General features: G+C 43.1%; 2 protein-coding genes and 1 long non-coding RNA gene across 3 annotated transcripts; 1 reads left to right on the top strand and 2 right to left on the bottom strand.

Annotated features, from left to right (window-relative positions):
* Positions 1-1337: 1337 nt before the first annotated feature.
* Positions 1338-4753, bottom strand: mettl21e (methyltransferase like 21e). Its single transcript, XM_085456237.1, has 5 exons — positions 4459-4753; positions 2655-2827; positions 2441-2558; positions 2267-2364; positions 1338-2166 (listed from the first exon to the last, which is right to left on the bottom strand). Exons 1-5 carry the CDS (start codon positions 4508-4510, stop codon positions 1837-1839), a joined length of 771 nt encoding a protein of 256 aa, XP_085312363.1. The 5' UTR covers positions 4511-4753; the 3' UTR covers positions 1338-1836.
* A 163-nt stretch (positions 4754-4916) lies between these two features.
* LOC146718837 (uncharacterized) lies at positions 4917-8206 on the top strand. Its single transcript, XR_014920443.1, has 2 exons — positions 4917-5066; positions 7584-8206. It is a non-coding gene; the product is annotated as an uncharacterized LOC146718837 (long non-coding RNA).
* Positions 5079-15268, bottom strand: ercc5 (excision repair cross-complementation group 5). The gene is made up of 15 exons (XM_085456157.1): positions 14978-15268; positions 14674-14849; positions 14467-14582; positions 14192-14293; positions 13810-13876; positions 13451-13594; positions 13112-13316; positions 11918-12799; positions 10955-11229; positions 9033-9152; positions 8240-8453; positions 7600-7744; positions 6893-7093; positions 6731-6815; positions 5079-5786 (listed from the first exon to the last, which is right to left on the bottom strand). Exons 1-15 carry the CDS (start codon positions 15132-15134, stop codon positions 5262-5264), a joined length of 3414 nt encoding a protein of 1137 aa, XP_085312283.1. The 5' UTR covers positions 15135-15268; the 3' UTR covers positions 5079-5261.
* Positions 15269-15272: the final 4 nt, after the last annotated feature.

The following is a 15272-nucleotide window of genomic DNA, read 5'->3' as shown; positions in this document are numbered from 1 at the left end:
CTTTTCCTGCAATGCCCTCAACTGCTTCACCAGAGATGTAACAGGATCAGCCCCCGAGAAAAGAAGCAAGCTTCAGTAATATAAACCTCAGTTAGACCACCCTCAGTTGCATGAAGTACCACCTCCCCACCCTCCAGTTTCACCTATCGTCCAGCTAAATCCACTCACATCCTAAAACACGAATCCATCCAGGACCTTGGGATGCTTTGACACATTAATAGAAAGCATGCAGTGGTTAAGTCATTGCCCGGTTGTGCTACCGATGCCAAGCAGCCTTATTTGGATAAAAGATGGGAGTTTTTAAGCTCGATGACAGGCACCACAAGTCCACATTAATCTTCAGCTGTTGAGTATTTGTTTTTCTTAATGGTGGCTGTGACATTTACTGACACCAGCTTAGATAGCTGCTTTGTTAAACAGATCTTCACCTCTCCTCTACCTCCGCAGCCAAACTGCGCATATGCTCTGAGCTGGCAGAAAGAAGAGGAACGACCGGACAGAAATGAGCCAAGATGTGTCGGAAGATTTGGAATCAAAAATTAGGCATCAGATTTTATAGGTCACATGAATAGAAAGTGACGGGAACCTTCCTTTTCCAAAGCAGCTAATAAGGCTCATTGGGGAGTTTCCAAAACACAAAAAAATGTGTGCCTAGTATGTACTGCCCAGTATGGTTGTGATCTTTCATTTGACCTCCTGAAGTTGTTTGCTGGTGAAAAATTACCTGCAATTCACTGTAAACTTAAAAAAATAAAAAAAATGTTTAAAGTTTAATATTTAATGTTTTTGGGTGCAGGAGAAGAACCCAGAATCACCACCACCAGCCTGATACAAGACCATGCTCCAATGCTGTTCATGCCAAATTCTCATTCTCACCATCCAGCAGAAATGCAACTCATCAAACCAGGCAACATTTTTCTTCTGTTGCCCAATTTTGGAGAGCCCCTGCAAATTGTAGACTCAGTTTCCTGTTCTTAGCTGACAGGAGTGGCACTCAGTGTGATTTTCCACTGCTTCGAGGTTTGATGTGCTGTGCATTCAGAGATGCTCTTTTGCATATGCTGGTTGTAACAAGTGGTTATTGGACTTACCTACGGGTACACACCTTGGTTTCATCTGTTCAAAGGACATCGTTCATACCCAATTTTGCAAACCTAAGCTATGTTATCATGAAGAGGCTTTCTCCTGCAGTTCTTCCAAGCATACTTCTTCAGTCTTTTTTAAATTGTACTTTCATGAACTTCAACATTAAACGTGCCAGCTGAGGCCTAGAACCACCTTGGCTTGTTTGCAGTCTCACACACACACAAGGTGCAGCCCCTTTCATATAGTCTTGATGAGTTCATATTTTTATTTAAATTTTCAAAGAAATAACTTTCATAGCAGCTAATTTTCAATCTAAAAAAGTTTAAAATAGAAAACATTAAAAACAAAAACAAAAAAAGGAGGTAAAGGTTGCAGTTTTCTATCATTTAATCCCAAAAATATAAAGCCTGACCCGAGGATGGTGATAGAGAACAAGTTGCATCCCCCTTCCTCATGGTCCCCAGAAGATATTTTATACAAGAACCATTAGTGTGTGTAATTTTATTAACCTTTAAACAGTCCGAGACACAGTTGTGTGCTTCTCCAGTCCTTCCAGCAGTGATAAAACCTGATCGCACTGCACACATGAAGTCACATAGCAAAAGACCTCTTATTGAAAATCTCTGGGTTGTCAGAAACATTATTTCCCACATCACCAGTGCTGTGAGAAGACTGGATATGAGCAACGTGACCCTCAGAGGCTCGACTGAGCAAAAACACAAACACACACAGTAAACCCATCCAGTTCCTTCAGTGTTTAGCAGCCTCTCTGAGGTCCTTGGTCGTGCTGTCCCTCCTCCAGGCTCGGTACAGCTTGATACTCAGACTGGGAAGGTCGTACAGCTCCTCTAAGTGAAAACACTGCCGGAAGCGATCCACGAAGCTGTTCTCCGGATCCAGGCGGAAACGCATAGCCCACAAGATCTGAGTGTTTTCCTGGCACAGGTATTCAAAGGTGTCCATCAGCTCCTGTAGGTAAGGGTGGGCGTACACCACGTCAGCTGCCAGGATGTAGTCGAAGCGATGAGTGGCACATGGGAAACGCTGATCCAACTCCTGACCCCAGATCAGCTCAGTGACCTGAAAGCAGAGGTGGGTGGGTTGATTTACACACACACTTTCAATCTTTAACTCTTATGGTGATACTCCTGAATGTGACGCTTTAAAATATAAAACCCACTAGAGGGGTGTACTTGCACCGGCCCTTGGTGTTACGCGTCACATTGTACTGGAGATTCCCCAACACATCAGGTAGGTCAGTGGAGGTCACCTTAGCACCTGGAGAGACAGTAAAAGTAAAATTGAGAAAAATAACTTAACAAGATTAAATCTAATCACTGGCTTGTGTGAGTACCTAACAGGCTGGACACGATGGTAACAAGCCCAGTTCCAGCTCCCAGTTCGATCACATTTTTGTCCAGCAGGTTGTATTTGTCTTGGTTGTTCTCCAAGAAGTGACAGAGCACCATGGCCTGTTAGAGGGAACCAAGTATATATTTTTTAAGTGACAGGGATCAAAATTATGAGCATACATCACATCTAAACTCAAGGACAATTTTTGGGCTCACTGAGGGCCAGAGCACAGCTCCATAGAGGTCTGTGGACTCTTTGATGAGGATCTCCAGACCAGAAAAGACGTATCCCTCCCAGACCTCGGGACCAGTAACAGGCGGGTGAAACTGCCGTGCCATTATGGCGCTGGCTAGTTCTGCATCCACAGCAGAACCTGCTTTGCAGGCATCTACAGAAGAGGCAGATATCATATTAACTGTGTTTATATAGAGATACTTCACAGTAAGGGAAAGCAGGATCATCAGACATGATGGACAAATTTTAGGTAAATTCTCTGATCTCATGTGTCTTTCTTCACTGGGATTACAACAGCAATTCCAAAAAAGATTAAATGCTTTGTAAAAATCCCCCAAACTCATATTGTATTCACAGTAGAACATAAAAAACATTTTAATGTTTTTTTTAGTAACATTGAACTATTCCATGAAAAATATGAGCTAATTTTGAATTTGAAAGCTACGGTACGGAGCCCCGCAAGGGACATGGGAGAAAAAAAATTACGATGAACTTTTGCGAGATCTCGCAAAACCTTTGCGAGATCCCGAGTTAGTTTTGCGAGATCTCACAAAAGTCCGGCTTAATTTTTTTTCTCCCATGTCCCTTGCGGGGCTCCGTACCGTACCGTAGAAAGCAGCATCACGTCTCAGAAAAGTGTGAATGGAGGCAACGAAAGGCTGGAAAAGCAAGTGGTACTAATAAGAAATAGATGGTGGGACATTTTGCGACTAATTAGGTGAATTTGCAACATGTTAGAAACTTTCTTAGAAAAGAAGTAAAGACGGGCCGATCACTGATTGGCAAGTGTGCAAATTTCAGATTAATGTTCCTAACATAAAATTGTGAGGACTTCTCATATCTCATCACCTGCAACATAATATTATCAAAAAAAAAGTCTGAAATCTGGAGAAATCTCTGTGCGCAGGGATCAAGACTGCAAAGGCAGCACTGTGCTGGACAGTACCCTCCAGGAAATGCTAGTTTTGTTAAAGGTCACCGGTTCATCTGACCATGTGTTGCAACATCCTCTTCTATGGAAATAAGGCTGCTGTGAGGTCTATTTTTTGTCATTTCCAGTGTGTTTGTTTTTTGTTGTGACTGGTCTTTGACACAAATTACTCTTAGATGTATCCGCTTTAGGCCCGTGACCTGAAATCCCATGTTACACATTACACATTTTCTAACCCATGAAATGAAAGCCAAGGGACAGAACAAAATCACTTGAATTACAATATATTTAAACCTTTCTTTTCTCCAATGACACACACACACACACACACACACACACAAAAAAAACATAAGCCAACTGCTCCATCTTTTATTCACTACAGAACTGTAGAAGCTCCAGCACAGGATGGCTGTTCTATGTGTGCAACACTGTGGCAGAGTGGGAGCAGAAATCCTACACTTTCATCTCACAGGCAATAATACAACAATAAGCAGAACTGCTGAAGTACTGGAGGTTTTTTTGTACTTTTAGCATCTCAGCTCATAATGCCTCTCTGATCCTGCTGCATTTGTTTGTAACTCCAGCCGGTGAGTCACATCTATTCAGAGCGTCTGACCCACAACTTCAGTTATGCAATGCTACTTTAGAGAAAAGGTCAGGGGAGCCCACCGAGCCACAATGCAAAGGTTGAGTGAGAACAGGTAGAGCTCAATTTAGAGCTCTGTGTGTGTAAATAGTAAGCAGATCTATCAGCAGAGCCACACTTCTTGCACGGTCTGATATCAGATTCATACTCGGTGCCACAATGCCAGCATTTATCATGTATTCTCTATATGTTTTTTTTAATGACTCACCTTTGTGTCTGTTTTTGGGATCATCCATGGTCTTGGGTTGCTGTGTCTCCATGACTAAGGGAAGAAACAGGACAGGAACGTCCAACGCAGGAGATCTGATAGCAGCCAAAGCAGTCCTTGGTTTATAATCAAGGCTGAAGTCTTTTGAATTTGGGTCACTGTGGATCCTGATCCCTAGGATTGTTAACGATTGCCTTCGGTGGTTTTAAGTTTCACACAAACAAAGTGTTTTCCAATTTCTTGTCCAGGACTCCCACACCGAGGCTCACTGTACCCGATATCTCAAGCTCTTTCTGGGCATGCTTAAACTCAAAGTGCATGAAGCAGTAACAGTGACTGACAGCAACAGCTGCACCGCCGGCTGCTGAACCGGAGCTGGAGAGGGAAGTGGAATAGAAATCTTTGATCTTATTCCAACAATTTAACTTGCAAGATTGTGAAGTTTCTTTCTCATCTGTGCAAAAGTTTAAACGTGTTTGTTTTTTCAAGTCAGGGTAGGTAGAAGTGATAGCGCGGATAAAAAGAAGCTGAAATAAGACCTGAAAGAAGGAGTTTGAAAACCTGCATCTGTCTCAGTTTCATTGACACACGAGGGCGACAAATGACAGGTGAACATGTACCACATCTCAAAAATTTAATGCAAAATGAACTCATTGTGGTCACACAAACATCTACAAGCAGGAAAATAATTTTCTATTAATAGTTCATAGCAGTTTTTAACAAAATTCATGTTTCATAAAATGGAAACCCTGAGTTTATCAGACATGTAGACGTCAGACATTTGGGAGTACATATCAAAGTCCTCATGTCTTCTTCCCCCTGCCTTTTCCTCTCATGCTTCCTCTCCCTCTCGTGCTTTTCGCTCCGCGTCCTCTCCGGCTCCCCTCGAACACAGATCGGGCTGTAACCATAGCAACTCCAGGACCACCGTCGCTGTCCTCACCAGAGCTGCTGCTGCTCATCCTGGTTCTCTTAGGTGGAGTTTTATTAGACTGAGGAACAGACTTTACTGAGAGGGAGTCATGACTGGTGCTACTGCTATCTCTGAGAGCTGTAAGAGGAGATTCATCAGTCATCTCTGACCCTAAAAAGCCTCCTCCTGCCACAGATCTCCTCACATCTTTCTCCTCTCCTCCTTTATCCTGACTCCCTTTCTTAGACTTAGACAGGGAATGCGTATCGTCCTCACTGTCGTCCTCTTCCTCCTCGGCTCCTCCTTCCCTCTCTTTTCGCTTCAAGCAGGTGACCGCTCGGCGGAGTCGCTGACTGCGGATCGCCTGCTTCTCACGTTGCTCCATGCGGAAGAACGAGTCTATCCGCAGCTGAGTCTAAACCAAAGCAGACAAGACATGAACGATAGAAGGCTACAAGCCAGTTTAATTTATTGTTTCTATTATTGATTTTTCAAAAGTTACACAATCTAACTGGAGACATTTAACCCCTGAGACCCAGGTGGTTGTTTGATATGCACGGGTTTGAATTTACAGCATAATAGTACTGTTTAAGACTAAGACTTAACTAATGCTAGCGTGCTTACTGCTCTTAGCTCAATATGTAACCGTTCATTATTCTGATTCCTGCTATGTCAGCAATCAATAATCGTTAGCTAATAAAACATTTAGGCAATTATTTATTTTAGTTAACCTATCTTAGCTAAGCTAACATTTTGATAACATGCCAAATTATAACCAACTATCTGCACTGTTTATTGTATCTTTAGGTTTTAGCTTAACATTTAGCTAAACATTTTAGCCATTTTATGGCCATTTAATGTGTTTAACAATAATAATAAATTTTATTTTTGTTTCAAAACATTCTGGGACACCTTAAAATCAATTAAATAACAAAATCACAGTATGAATAAAATTGTTGATATGCATTTTAGAGAAAGGGCCCTAAGACAGAGCCCTGGGGAACACCACTGACAAGCTTGTAATCTGAAATGTATTTTTCCTTCTAGCTACCCATTACAATTGATCGCCTTCAGCTAACCATTTAACTGTTTACTCATTACTTTTAACTTGCAAATATTCAACCATTATGTTTAGCCTATCACTAAATTTCTTCTCACTTGAGGTTACTGAAAACTGATCTTTGGAGAAGCTGCTTCCTGAGTGAAGACTTCAAGAAACTGTTTACATGTGGAAAAAAAACACAAAGATTTTGTCTTGCATTTTCAAAGGTGTGCGCCTTTCTCTCCTTTTTTGACATTGGCCTCCGTGCCAGGTTATTGTTGCTTTGACATGCTCACATGTGGATGTAACCTGGTTACCTGCTGGGTGTTGAGCTGCTTGATCACAGGCTGAAGAGTCTCCTCTGTTTTCCGACTGCTCCAGCCAAAACGACTCAGGCAGAATGTAAAGCGCTTGTTAAGAAATATTCATACGTTCAGGAAAAGCAGGCAAACACATTCCCACAAACAGAGAAAGGATATTCTTTGATCATGTCCAGCTGTGGACGTCCCCAGCTGAAGGAGCTGCCTGACTGGTCAATAGTGGGGTGCAGGTAAGCCTGAGCCACCACAGGGTTGGGGAAACCAGGCTGCAGTTTCAGATCCCTCAGCTTCTTCTTAACTTTTGTGTCCCGAGGATCAGACGCCAGGTGCTTTTTCTCTTGAGCCTCTGACCACCAGTTACTACAGTTAAATTAAAAAAAAGAAAAGAACAAAAGGCAACAACAATAAGAAAGAAAGCTCAATGCAGAAATAACATTTATATTTACTCATGGTGTTTTTTAGCACACAACCCCAATCCTAAAAAATATGTAAATGCAAAAAAAAAAAATGCAATGATTTGCAAATCTTATATAATAACATTATTCACAGTAGAACATTAAAAAAATGAGAAAAATATTGGCTCAATTTGAATTTGATGGTGGCAGCATGCTTGAAAAAATAAAAATTGGCACAGGGACATGTTTGACTCCAATGACTCCCACCCCCTCCCTAACACACTGGACAATCTGAAGAGCAGTTTCAGAAACAGGTTCCTTCAACCTCGCTTTCTGAGGGAACATTACAGGAGGTCATTTCTTCCTGTTGCTATCAGACTCTTTAATTCATCCACCTGAGTCCAAAAGATCACAGACATCCAGTACTGATTGTTGTCTTTGTCTCTTGCACACAGAAGCAATCTCACCCACCTGAACTGTATCAGTGGCTCCAGGCCTGGTCCTGGAAACTCATTCAGTATCTCCATGCCAGTCACGTAGCCGACCCCTGGCACACCCTCCGTGTAGTCACTTCCAAGCAGGTAAGCCAGATTTATCATTTTAGTCCTGTCCAGACCTGACGGAGGCGAGATTACAGGTTGTTAAGTAAACAGGAAAAATAAAGAAAAGGACAACACTGTAAGCAATAAGACTGTGCTGACAGCCTGTTACACAAACACCTCTCCCTCATATGTACAATATTAGCTTATGAAATTCCTGTTGTGATGTGCCATCTTAGCACTATTACAACACTCCCATAAATATGACACCATTGCAGCTGCAACCACCAATAAAACTAAATCAACCATGCACGGAGCCATGTGGGTCAGTGTGCTGGTTTAAGAGAAAATAACTATAATGTGCCCATGAAAGAACATGATTGTTGTGTTTCCACAGCAATCATGTATGTAGATTTAATACATTTGATTGGAAGCAGGCTTGAATTCCATCCTTTGATATATATTTTTTCATATAACCCCACACACACACACACACACACACACACACACACACACACACACGCACACACGCACACACACGCACACACACGCACACACACACATTCACTGACTGAGCTGGCTCTGCAGGTCGCTGTGCTGGTAATGTTCGACATATTTGTCCTGGCTGAAGAAGTTCTTGTAAACGTGACGTCCTCCAAAGAGCCACACGTCCGAGTCGTCTGTAATGGTCCCGTGCGTGTGGTCGGCCCAATCGAGCGCCGCACACTGAGCCTCGGCCTCCATCGGAGCCACCAGATATGGGACGCCGAACAGCCGCAGCAGCTCCTGGTTTCAAACGGTCATTACTCACAAAGTACAATAAGATGATGTAGAGCGTTCTCAGTATCAGAGTTGGCGTTTAGGGGTTTAGGTCTCATTATGTCCCGAGATGTGTTAAAAGACTCTGATCTTAAAATTACAACCCTTTCAGCTCAACAGGCTGCGGATGTTTCCGTGGTCATCTGAGAGGTACTTCTGCTCTTAGCAGCTGATTACAGGAGCAGCTGACAGGATTAAAAACAGATCGCACACACTGAGCTTTTACCTCAGTGTGAATTTTATGAAGGAGAAAATGCTGACAGCATTTGGCTTTCAGGGGTGTGAGCGAGCCAGCAGACGCACAGCAAAGACTGTGAGGTAGCAATGACTCTGGGAATGTCTGGCAGAGGTGATGCTGGGAAATGTATCCCTGCTGGGAGTTAACACCTGCTCTGATCTGTCAGATCCGCTGTCAGCGCATTAATCTATTTACACGCTGGTTTCTATTTTTTCTAATTAAAGCGTACACATCAACTTTTTAAAAAACATATATACTTGTTTACGGTCTGCGTGTGGCTGTATGTGCTGATGTGATTTCTCTCTCACCTGGCTCTCCAGGTACATCTGCCCGGTGACTGTGTTGGCCATTCTCTCCTGCTGCTGTTTCTGCTCCCTCAGGTTGCTCTGCTCCACCTTCAGGGAGCTTTCCAGGGCCTCCAGCTCATCCTGCAGAACAAACACACACTTTTGCATGTCAACCTGCTCCTTATAGTCTTGTTTCTGTTTATGCTGAAGAATGCTTGACGTGCAAAACAACAACAAATAATTATAGATAAACCAGAAAGTCTGAAACTGTCATTTCTTCACAAACAGTAATGGATATAGCTGATAAGAAATCAAAGTACAGACATGACGTACGTGTTATTTTTGAGTTGCAAAACCTTGGTCATGACTCACTGAATGAGTGTTTGCTTAATAATATTAATACGAAAGGGTGTTAGTTGAGCATTCTCTGAACATCTGGTCTTTCCTCAGGAGACAAATCAACACCAGTTCGGTAAAACTTACTTACACGACCATCTCAAATTAATGGACTGGGTTTGGGAATATGCCCATCATAATAATTCCTTTTTTTAATGATCTGACAGTTTGATCTGAAGTGATCAGTATGATCGGAGTAGTTCTCTGTTAAAATATCAAAAGGATACCAGTCTTCTGAAAATTTCAGCACTGAAGAGCCCAAAAATGAGCCCTTAGTTTCACATAAGAAGAAAAAAGAAGAATTTTTAAACATCTTTGAAAAAACTGGTTCATCGCAAAGACAAAACTCCTAAACACAAACTTAACAACGTGGTGTATGCTGTACAGTGTAGCGAGGAATGCTCAGACCTCTACATTGGAGAGACCAAACAGCCACTTCATAAACGCATCGCACAACATAGAAGAGCCACCTCCACAGGACAAGACTCAGCAGTCCATCTGCATCTAAAGGACAAAGGTCACTATTTTGAGGACACCTGTGTTCACATTTTGGACAGAGAAGTCAGATGGTTTGAAAGAGGAGTGAAAGAAGCCATTTATGTCCACTGTGAGCGACCATCTTTGAACAGAGGCGGTGGTTTACGACACCAACTGTCTGTCATCTATAATCCAGTTTTGAGTTCCCTTCCCAGATGCCTTAACACCCACTCACATCCGGGGCCATCTGACCTCAGGAAATCACATGATAGGGTGGAGCCAGGCTTCACAGAGGGTTCACCCGAAACCCTGGTTGATTGTGACCTACACCCGTTTTCACACCTTGACTCGCATGATTAGATAGAGGATAAACAGGGGGTTCATGACCCCCTTGTAAAACATCTTCAAGTTCTTGTCCCTTCCTTGTGAGCTCCAGATAACTTGGTTTGACCAATTGAAAATGGTCAAACCAAATAGGACTTAAATCTGGGACTCTGGACCTTTTGACCATAGAACTGAAGAAGCTTCGCGGGTGAGAGGTGAAATGTCTTCAAGCAACTTAAAGAAGTCGGTGTTATTTTTGAGCTGCAAAACCTTGGTCATGAATCACTGAATGAGTGTTTGCTTAATAATATTAATACGAAAGGGTGTTAGTTGAGAATTCTCTGAACATCTGGTCTTTCCTCAGGAGACAAATCAACACCAGTTCGGTAAAACTTACTTACACGACCATCTCAAATTAATGGACTGGGTTTGGGGATATGCCCATCATAATAATTCCTTTTTTTAATGATCTGACAGTTTGATCTGAAGTGATCAGTATGATCGGAGTAGTTCTCTGTTAAAATATCAAAAGGATACCAGTCTTCTGAAAATTTCAGCACTGAAGAGCCCAAAAATGAGCCCTTAGTTTCACATAAGAAGAAAAAAGAAGAATTTTTTTACGTCTTAGAAGAAAGTAGGCCACGTGTGACTATATTTGTAGTACCGCTTGAGTACTAATGAATCATCAAGATGACTAATTTTCTGTCTATCAGAGATCAGTAAACTGCAGAATTACAGAAACTTACAACATCAAAGTGTTCCCATTCATTGATGGCTGGAGCTGATCTGGATTCTGTCTCCGTTTGCTCTTTCATCTCATTCTGTGCCTTTGTTTCTGCTTCTTCCTCTGAGTTCAGCGCAACAGTTGAGGAAATTTCTGCTAAACTTTCCTCTGAGTTTCCTTCTTCCTTTGCGTCATCTTTATGGACTTTATCTGGATGTGCTTTCTCTCCAGTTATCACGAGGGAATCATCTGCAGTCTCCTCTTTTGAGTCGTCTTCTGAGACCTCAATGAAGCTCTCTGAGAAAACAGGGAAAGAGCAGACTGAGATGACCTTTGCATTCCCATAAGAGAAAATGTGGCGTTATTTCTAACTGCAGTGACTGATATGTTCTGGGACCACGCGTATATGTGGAAAGCATCAACAACAATAGAGGATCAGGCTGGGTCGCAAAGCGGCTTGCAGCAGACACCTAATAAAGTGTCGGCAAGCAAAGGCGGCTTAATAATGTGCCTTATGGCAGATTTACCAACTAGATCAGCTGGGCCACCATCTGGCTTTTGCTGATGCATCAGGGCTGCACGACCTGAACAAACACTAACGCTGTTAGACCAAGCATGGGGTAACTGGCATAATTACACTTTAAAATCTGGTTAATACAACATTAAGCGACTGGTTTTCCTTGATGACTGAACCTACTCTGTAAGCTAGATAATTTAATCTTTACCCAAGGCACAGGACCAATTTGCAGGATGTCTATTTGACGTCCTATATGCAGCCCTGTTATTATATTATCCATACAGTGATCGGTTTTGTTCTGAGAAGTCAGGCTTTTCAGAAACCAACACGTCTCAGTTCAAAATTTTATATTAAAATGTAAAACCCTCTGCTTATTTAAACCTGTAAATCTGACATCTGGAAGCACAAACACACTACAGATTTAACACATTTTGAATGACTGCAATGTGAAAGACACCATTACTGTACCTTCTGACTCGCTTTCCTCGCTGCTCTCTGACTTCACTTCAGATCCATTTTTCTCTGGAGCTTCGGTGAACTGCTCTAAGAGTGCGGTGGGTCTTCCAGAGAGCTGAGGAGAGAGGTTTGTAGATACTGGGTTTTGACTGTTTGCAGCAGCAGCAGCATCCTGAGGTGTGCGCTCTGGTTCTCGTCTATTAACTTGTTCTTGTTTCTCCACTCGTGCCCGACAGCTTGTCTTTATATCCTCAGACAGCTCTGCTTTCCTCATCTTATCTTCTGAGCTGATCTCCTTTGCTGCTAATCGAAGTGCTTTATTTCTCTCGCCAATCAATTCTTCCATCTCGTCTTCAGAGCTGCTATCTAACAACCTGTCTTTGTCACGTAAACTTTGCCCCGTGAGCTTCATATCAAGGCCTTTTTCTTTGAGTGAAGGTTTGGCCTCTTCCTCCGAGCTGCTGGTGACCGCTCTTGGGGCACGATGATGAATATTTGTTTGATTGGTGGGCGAGCTACTCTTAAATTCAGCAGCTCCACCTTCATCTTCAGCCAGAACCTGTTGGATTGCCAGCAGTGTGCGTGGAGACATGCTGCCACCATCCGTCTTAACCCGGTCGGACTTCTCCTCGTCGGAGCTGTCGTTAATCGCAGCCTGGATAGCTCTGAATGTCCGAGGTGAGGGCGGTGAGGCGTCTCCATCAGACGGTTTTGATGCTGAGGGTTTGGAGTCGCCTGAGGAGGTAGCTTGCGCTTTATCTTCTTCCTCACAGACAGGACGCCAAAGAGGCTCAGGTTTGTCTTTGGGCCGTCTTTGACAGCCTGACAGGGAGCTCCCAGCCCAGGGTGCAGCTGCAGGTTGGCTCTCGGGGGCTGTCTCACTCTTTTTGGTGCCTATGAAGGTAAAGTGGAGTGCAGTTTTATAAACTAACACAGAGGCAAGCTTGTACTTTTTCATTTCAGCCTTCTGATATGTCAAAAGAAAAGTAAAACACAATGATCCACCAATAAAAATCTGATAAAAAGAACTACATCATGATGTTTTTGAACAAAAAACTGTTTAAAATATGAACTTATATGAACATTACTTGTCTTCCAATGAACCTTTTAAATGTTCAGACATTTAAATGTGATTCGGAAAAGAAATCTGTAGCACTGATTATCTATTTTCCAGACAGTAGTGCAACAATCCACTGACTGCCTCACCTTTGATAAGGATATAGTGAGAATGGTCTTCTGAAACCAGCCGCTGTGCCTCCACGCTTTGCTGAGCTCCGTCCTGCTGGCAGACATCTGGAGCACTGCCTGCGCTCCGGTGGTTCATCTCCTTCTCCACACCCTCCAGACGCTGGTTCAGCCGGTTCCTCTGCAGCAGGCCAGCCAGCTGGTACTGTGAAAAGTCTCCGGACCGCTGAGAGAGTGAAGAAGCGTCAGGAGACACTGAAGCATGAGTGAGGAGTTATCCAGACCAAACTATTTCCATTTTAAAACATTTAAAAATAAAAAAAGCCTTAGCAATAACTGTAGCCTGAGAGTGAGATGTACCTCTGGAGGTTTGTGAAACATGGTCCGCCGTCTTTTAGAAAACTCTTTCATGTCTTTGAGGATCTCATGTTTCATTTCAGGAGGCAGGCTGGCAAAGTCCTCTGAGTTGATGTCCATTGAGTTGGGGTCTTCACACATGTCTCCCTGAGACATGAAGAACAAACTCACTTTAGTCAGTGAGGACAGTTATACAATAAACGTAAAGACAGTTACCCATATGTGAACAGAGACACAAGGCGATGAATTTTACTGGATATATAAAGAAGAGTTTGTAAAGGAAAAATTGCAAAAATATGTTAACATTTTGGGGAGAGGATACCAATTTGGTGCACTTTCAGAGTGCAATGACACCATTTTACCTGATACATGTAATAACTATCAACCATTTCCTCCTCCTCCTCTCGTTCTTCCTCCTCCTCCTCTGAGCTGTAAGTGCAACAGGAAAACATTCAGATGTTTGTTATTGCACACTATGTTTGATATGGCACTAAATAAAGACAACCATGCATTTTACTAATTGCTCCTTGGTTCATATGAACTGTTTGGTTATCTGAGAGAAGAGGGCAAGAAAACAAAAAGTTTCTAGTCGTGGATATGAAGCCATTTGCTTTCACAAAGCACCTGACCCTCCTGGCATGTCCACACATGTGGAGGAAAAGAGCTTTTCAGCATTCCGTTTACCCAGAAAAGACCCTGCATGGATTCTGACTAACTTATGTATGCAAGCAAGTGAACAGTAACCTGCTTTTGGCTTTCTCCTCTGCGGGTGGCAGTGCTGGGAGAACATACATGTCATCCACCTCATTTCTCCTCACGCTGGAGAGGCTGGGGAGAGGTTCCTTACTGGGAAGTAGGAAAGAAATGTGCGTTAATTTCAGGCCAAAGCCCTGACACTATAATGACTCCAGAAGGAGAGCAGAGGTATTTTTATTTTGTTGATGTCATTGAAGAATAGGAGGGTAAACATGGGAGGAACTATTTACTGCTGGTTTAGGGATGCTCCCTCTGTCCCTCACCTGTGGTCTCCAAGTGCAGCTTTGATAGCCTGTCTCTTCAAGAATGTTTTGAGCAGTTTCTCATTGGTGTTTCTGGACTCGCGAGTCAGCTCCTCCTTCCTTTGCCTCCTCAGAGCCTGCAGGAGGAAAACAAGGTTAAAATGAAGACGCTAAGCAGGAATCGCTTGCCTGCTACACAAACGCATGCACGCGGGCACACAGACTTACAAGGGTCTGCTTCTTCAGCAGCGGTGCATCCCCATCAAACACAAAGACTGGCCTGATGCGGAAGAAGAGTAGCTTACAGATGCGGTGGAAGAGAGTGAGCAGGTGGGCGTTCTGGACGCTGTTGCCTTCACGGTCCCTCACCCCTTTCACCGCCTGGTTCAGCCATATACTGATGTCTGAGGGGGGCTCTGGTTAAGGTTTCTGCTATGACTGAAGTTAGTAAAACCTACACACTGCTGAGACAGAAGAAGCAAATAATGGTGGACAGATCAAAGATAAATACAGCATTTCTAACTGAGGATACCAACAGCAAGGATCTTTCCCTCCAGTGTCTCGGGGTTGATGGGTTTCCCTGTGCTCTCCAATAGCCTCCACAGTCCGTGCACTCCCATGGTTAGCAGTCCAATTAATGTGTTACAAACTGAAACATACCGCCACAGTGCGCTATAAGCACTGAGCATTTGTCCTGAAACCCCTGGAGCAGAAAAAGGGGATCCCTTTTTAACATTTGTTGCAACTGTATTTTCATCCGGAAAGCAATTATTCCCTTCGTATGAAGGTTCCGGGCTTGGGGCGGGAGGGGTATCAATACTCTGTTA

This window comes from Copadichromis virginalis, linkage group LG1 (assembly GCF_057382275.1).
Source record: "Copadichromis virginalis isolate Kocher_CV1m ecotype Utaka linkage group LG1, C_Virginalis_male_GT1.1, whole genome shotgun sequence".
In the NCBI taxonomy this organism is placed as follows: Eukaryota; Metazoa; Chordata; class Actinopteri; order Cichliformes; family Cichlidae; genus Copadichromis; species Copadichromis virginalis.
The sequence above is the reverse complement of the archived record's forward strand: the minus strand, read 5'-3'. Positions and strand labels throughout refer to the sequence as shown.

Coding starts and splice junctions, on each gene's coding strand:
- ercc5 (XM_085456157.1), bottom strand. CDS start 15,134: ATGCTCAGTGCTTATAGCGCACTGTGGCGGTATGTTTCAGTTTGTAAC. Junction 9,153..10,954: donor AATGGGAACACTTTGATGTT/GTAAGTTTCTGT, acceptor TTTGTTCTGCAG/GATGAGCTGGAGGCCCTGGA. Junction 7,745..8,239: donor CGACCTGCAGAGCCAGCTCA/GTCAGTGAATGT, acceptor CGCCTCCGTCAG/GTCTGGACAGGACTAAAATG.
- mettl21e (XM_085456237.1), bottom strand. CDS start 4,510: ATGGAGACACAGCAACCCAAGACCATGGATGATCCCAAAAACAGACAC. Junction 2,365..2,440: donor CATCGTGTCCAGCCTGTTAG/GTACTCACACAA, acceptor CTGTCTCTCCAG/GTGCTAAGGTGACCTCCACT. Junction 2,167..2,266: donor GGTGCAAGTACACCCCTCTA/GTGGGTTTTATA, acceptor CTCTGCTTTCAG/GTCACTGAGCTGATCTGGGG.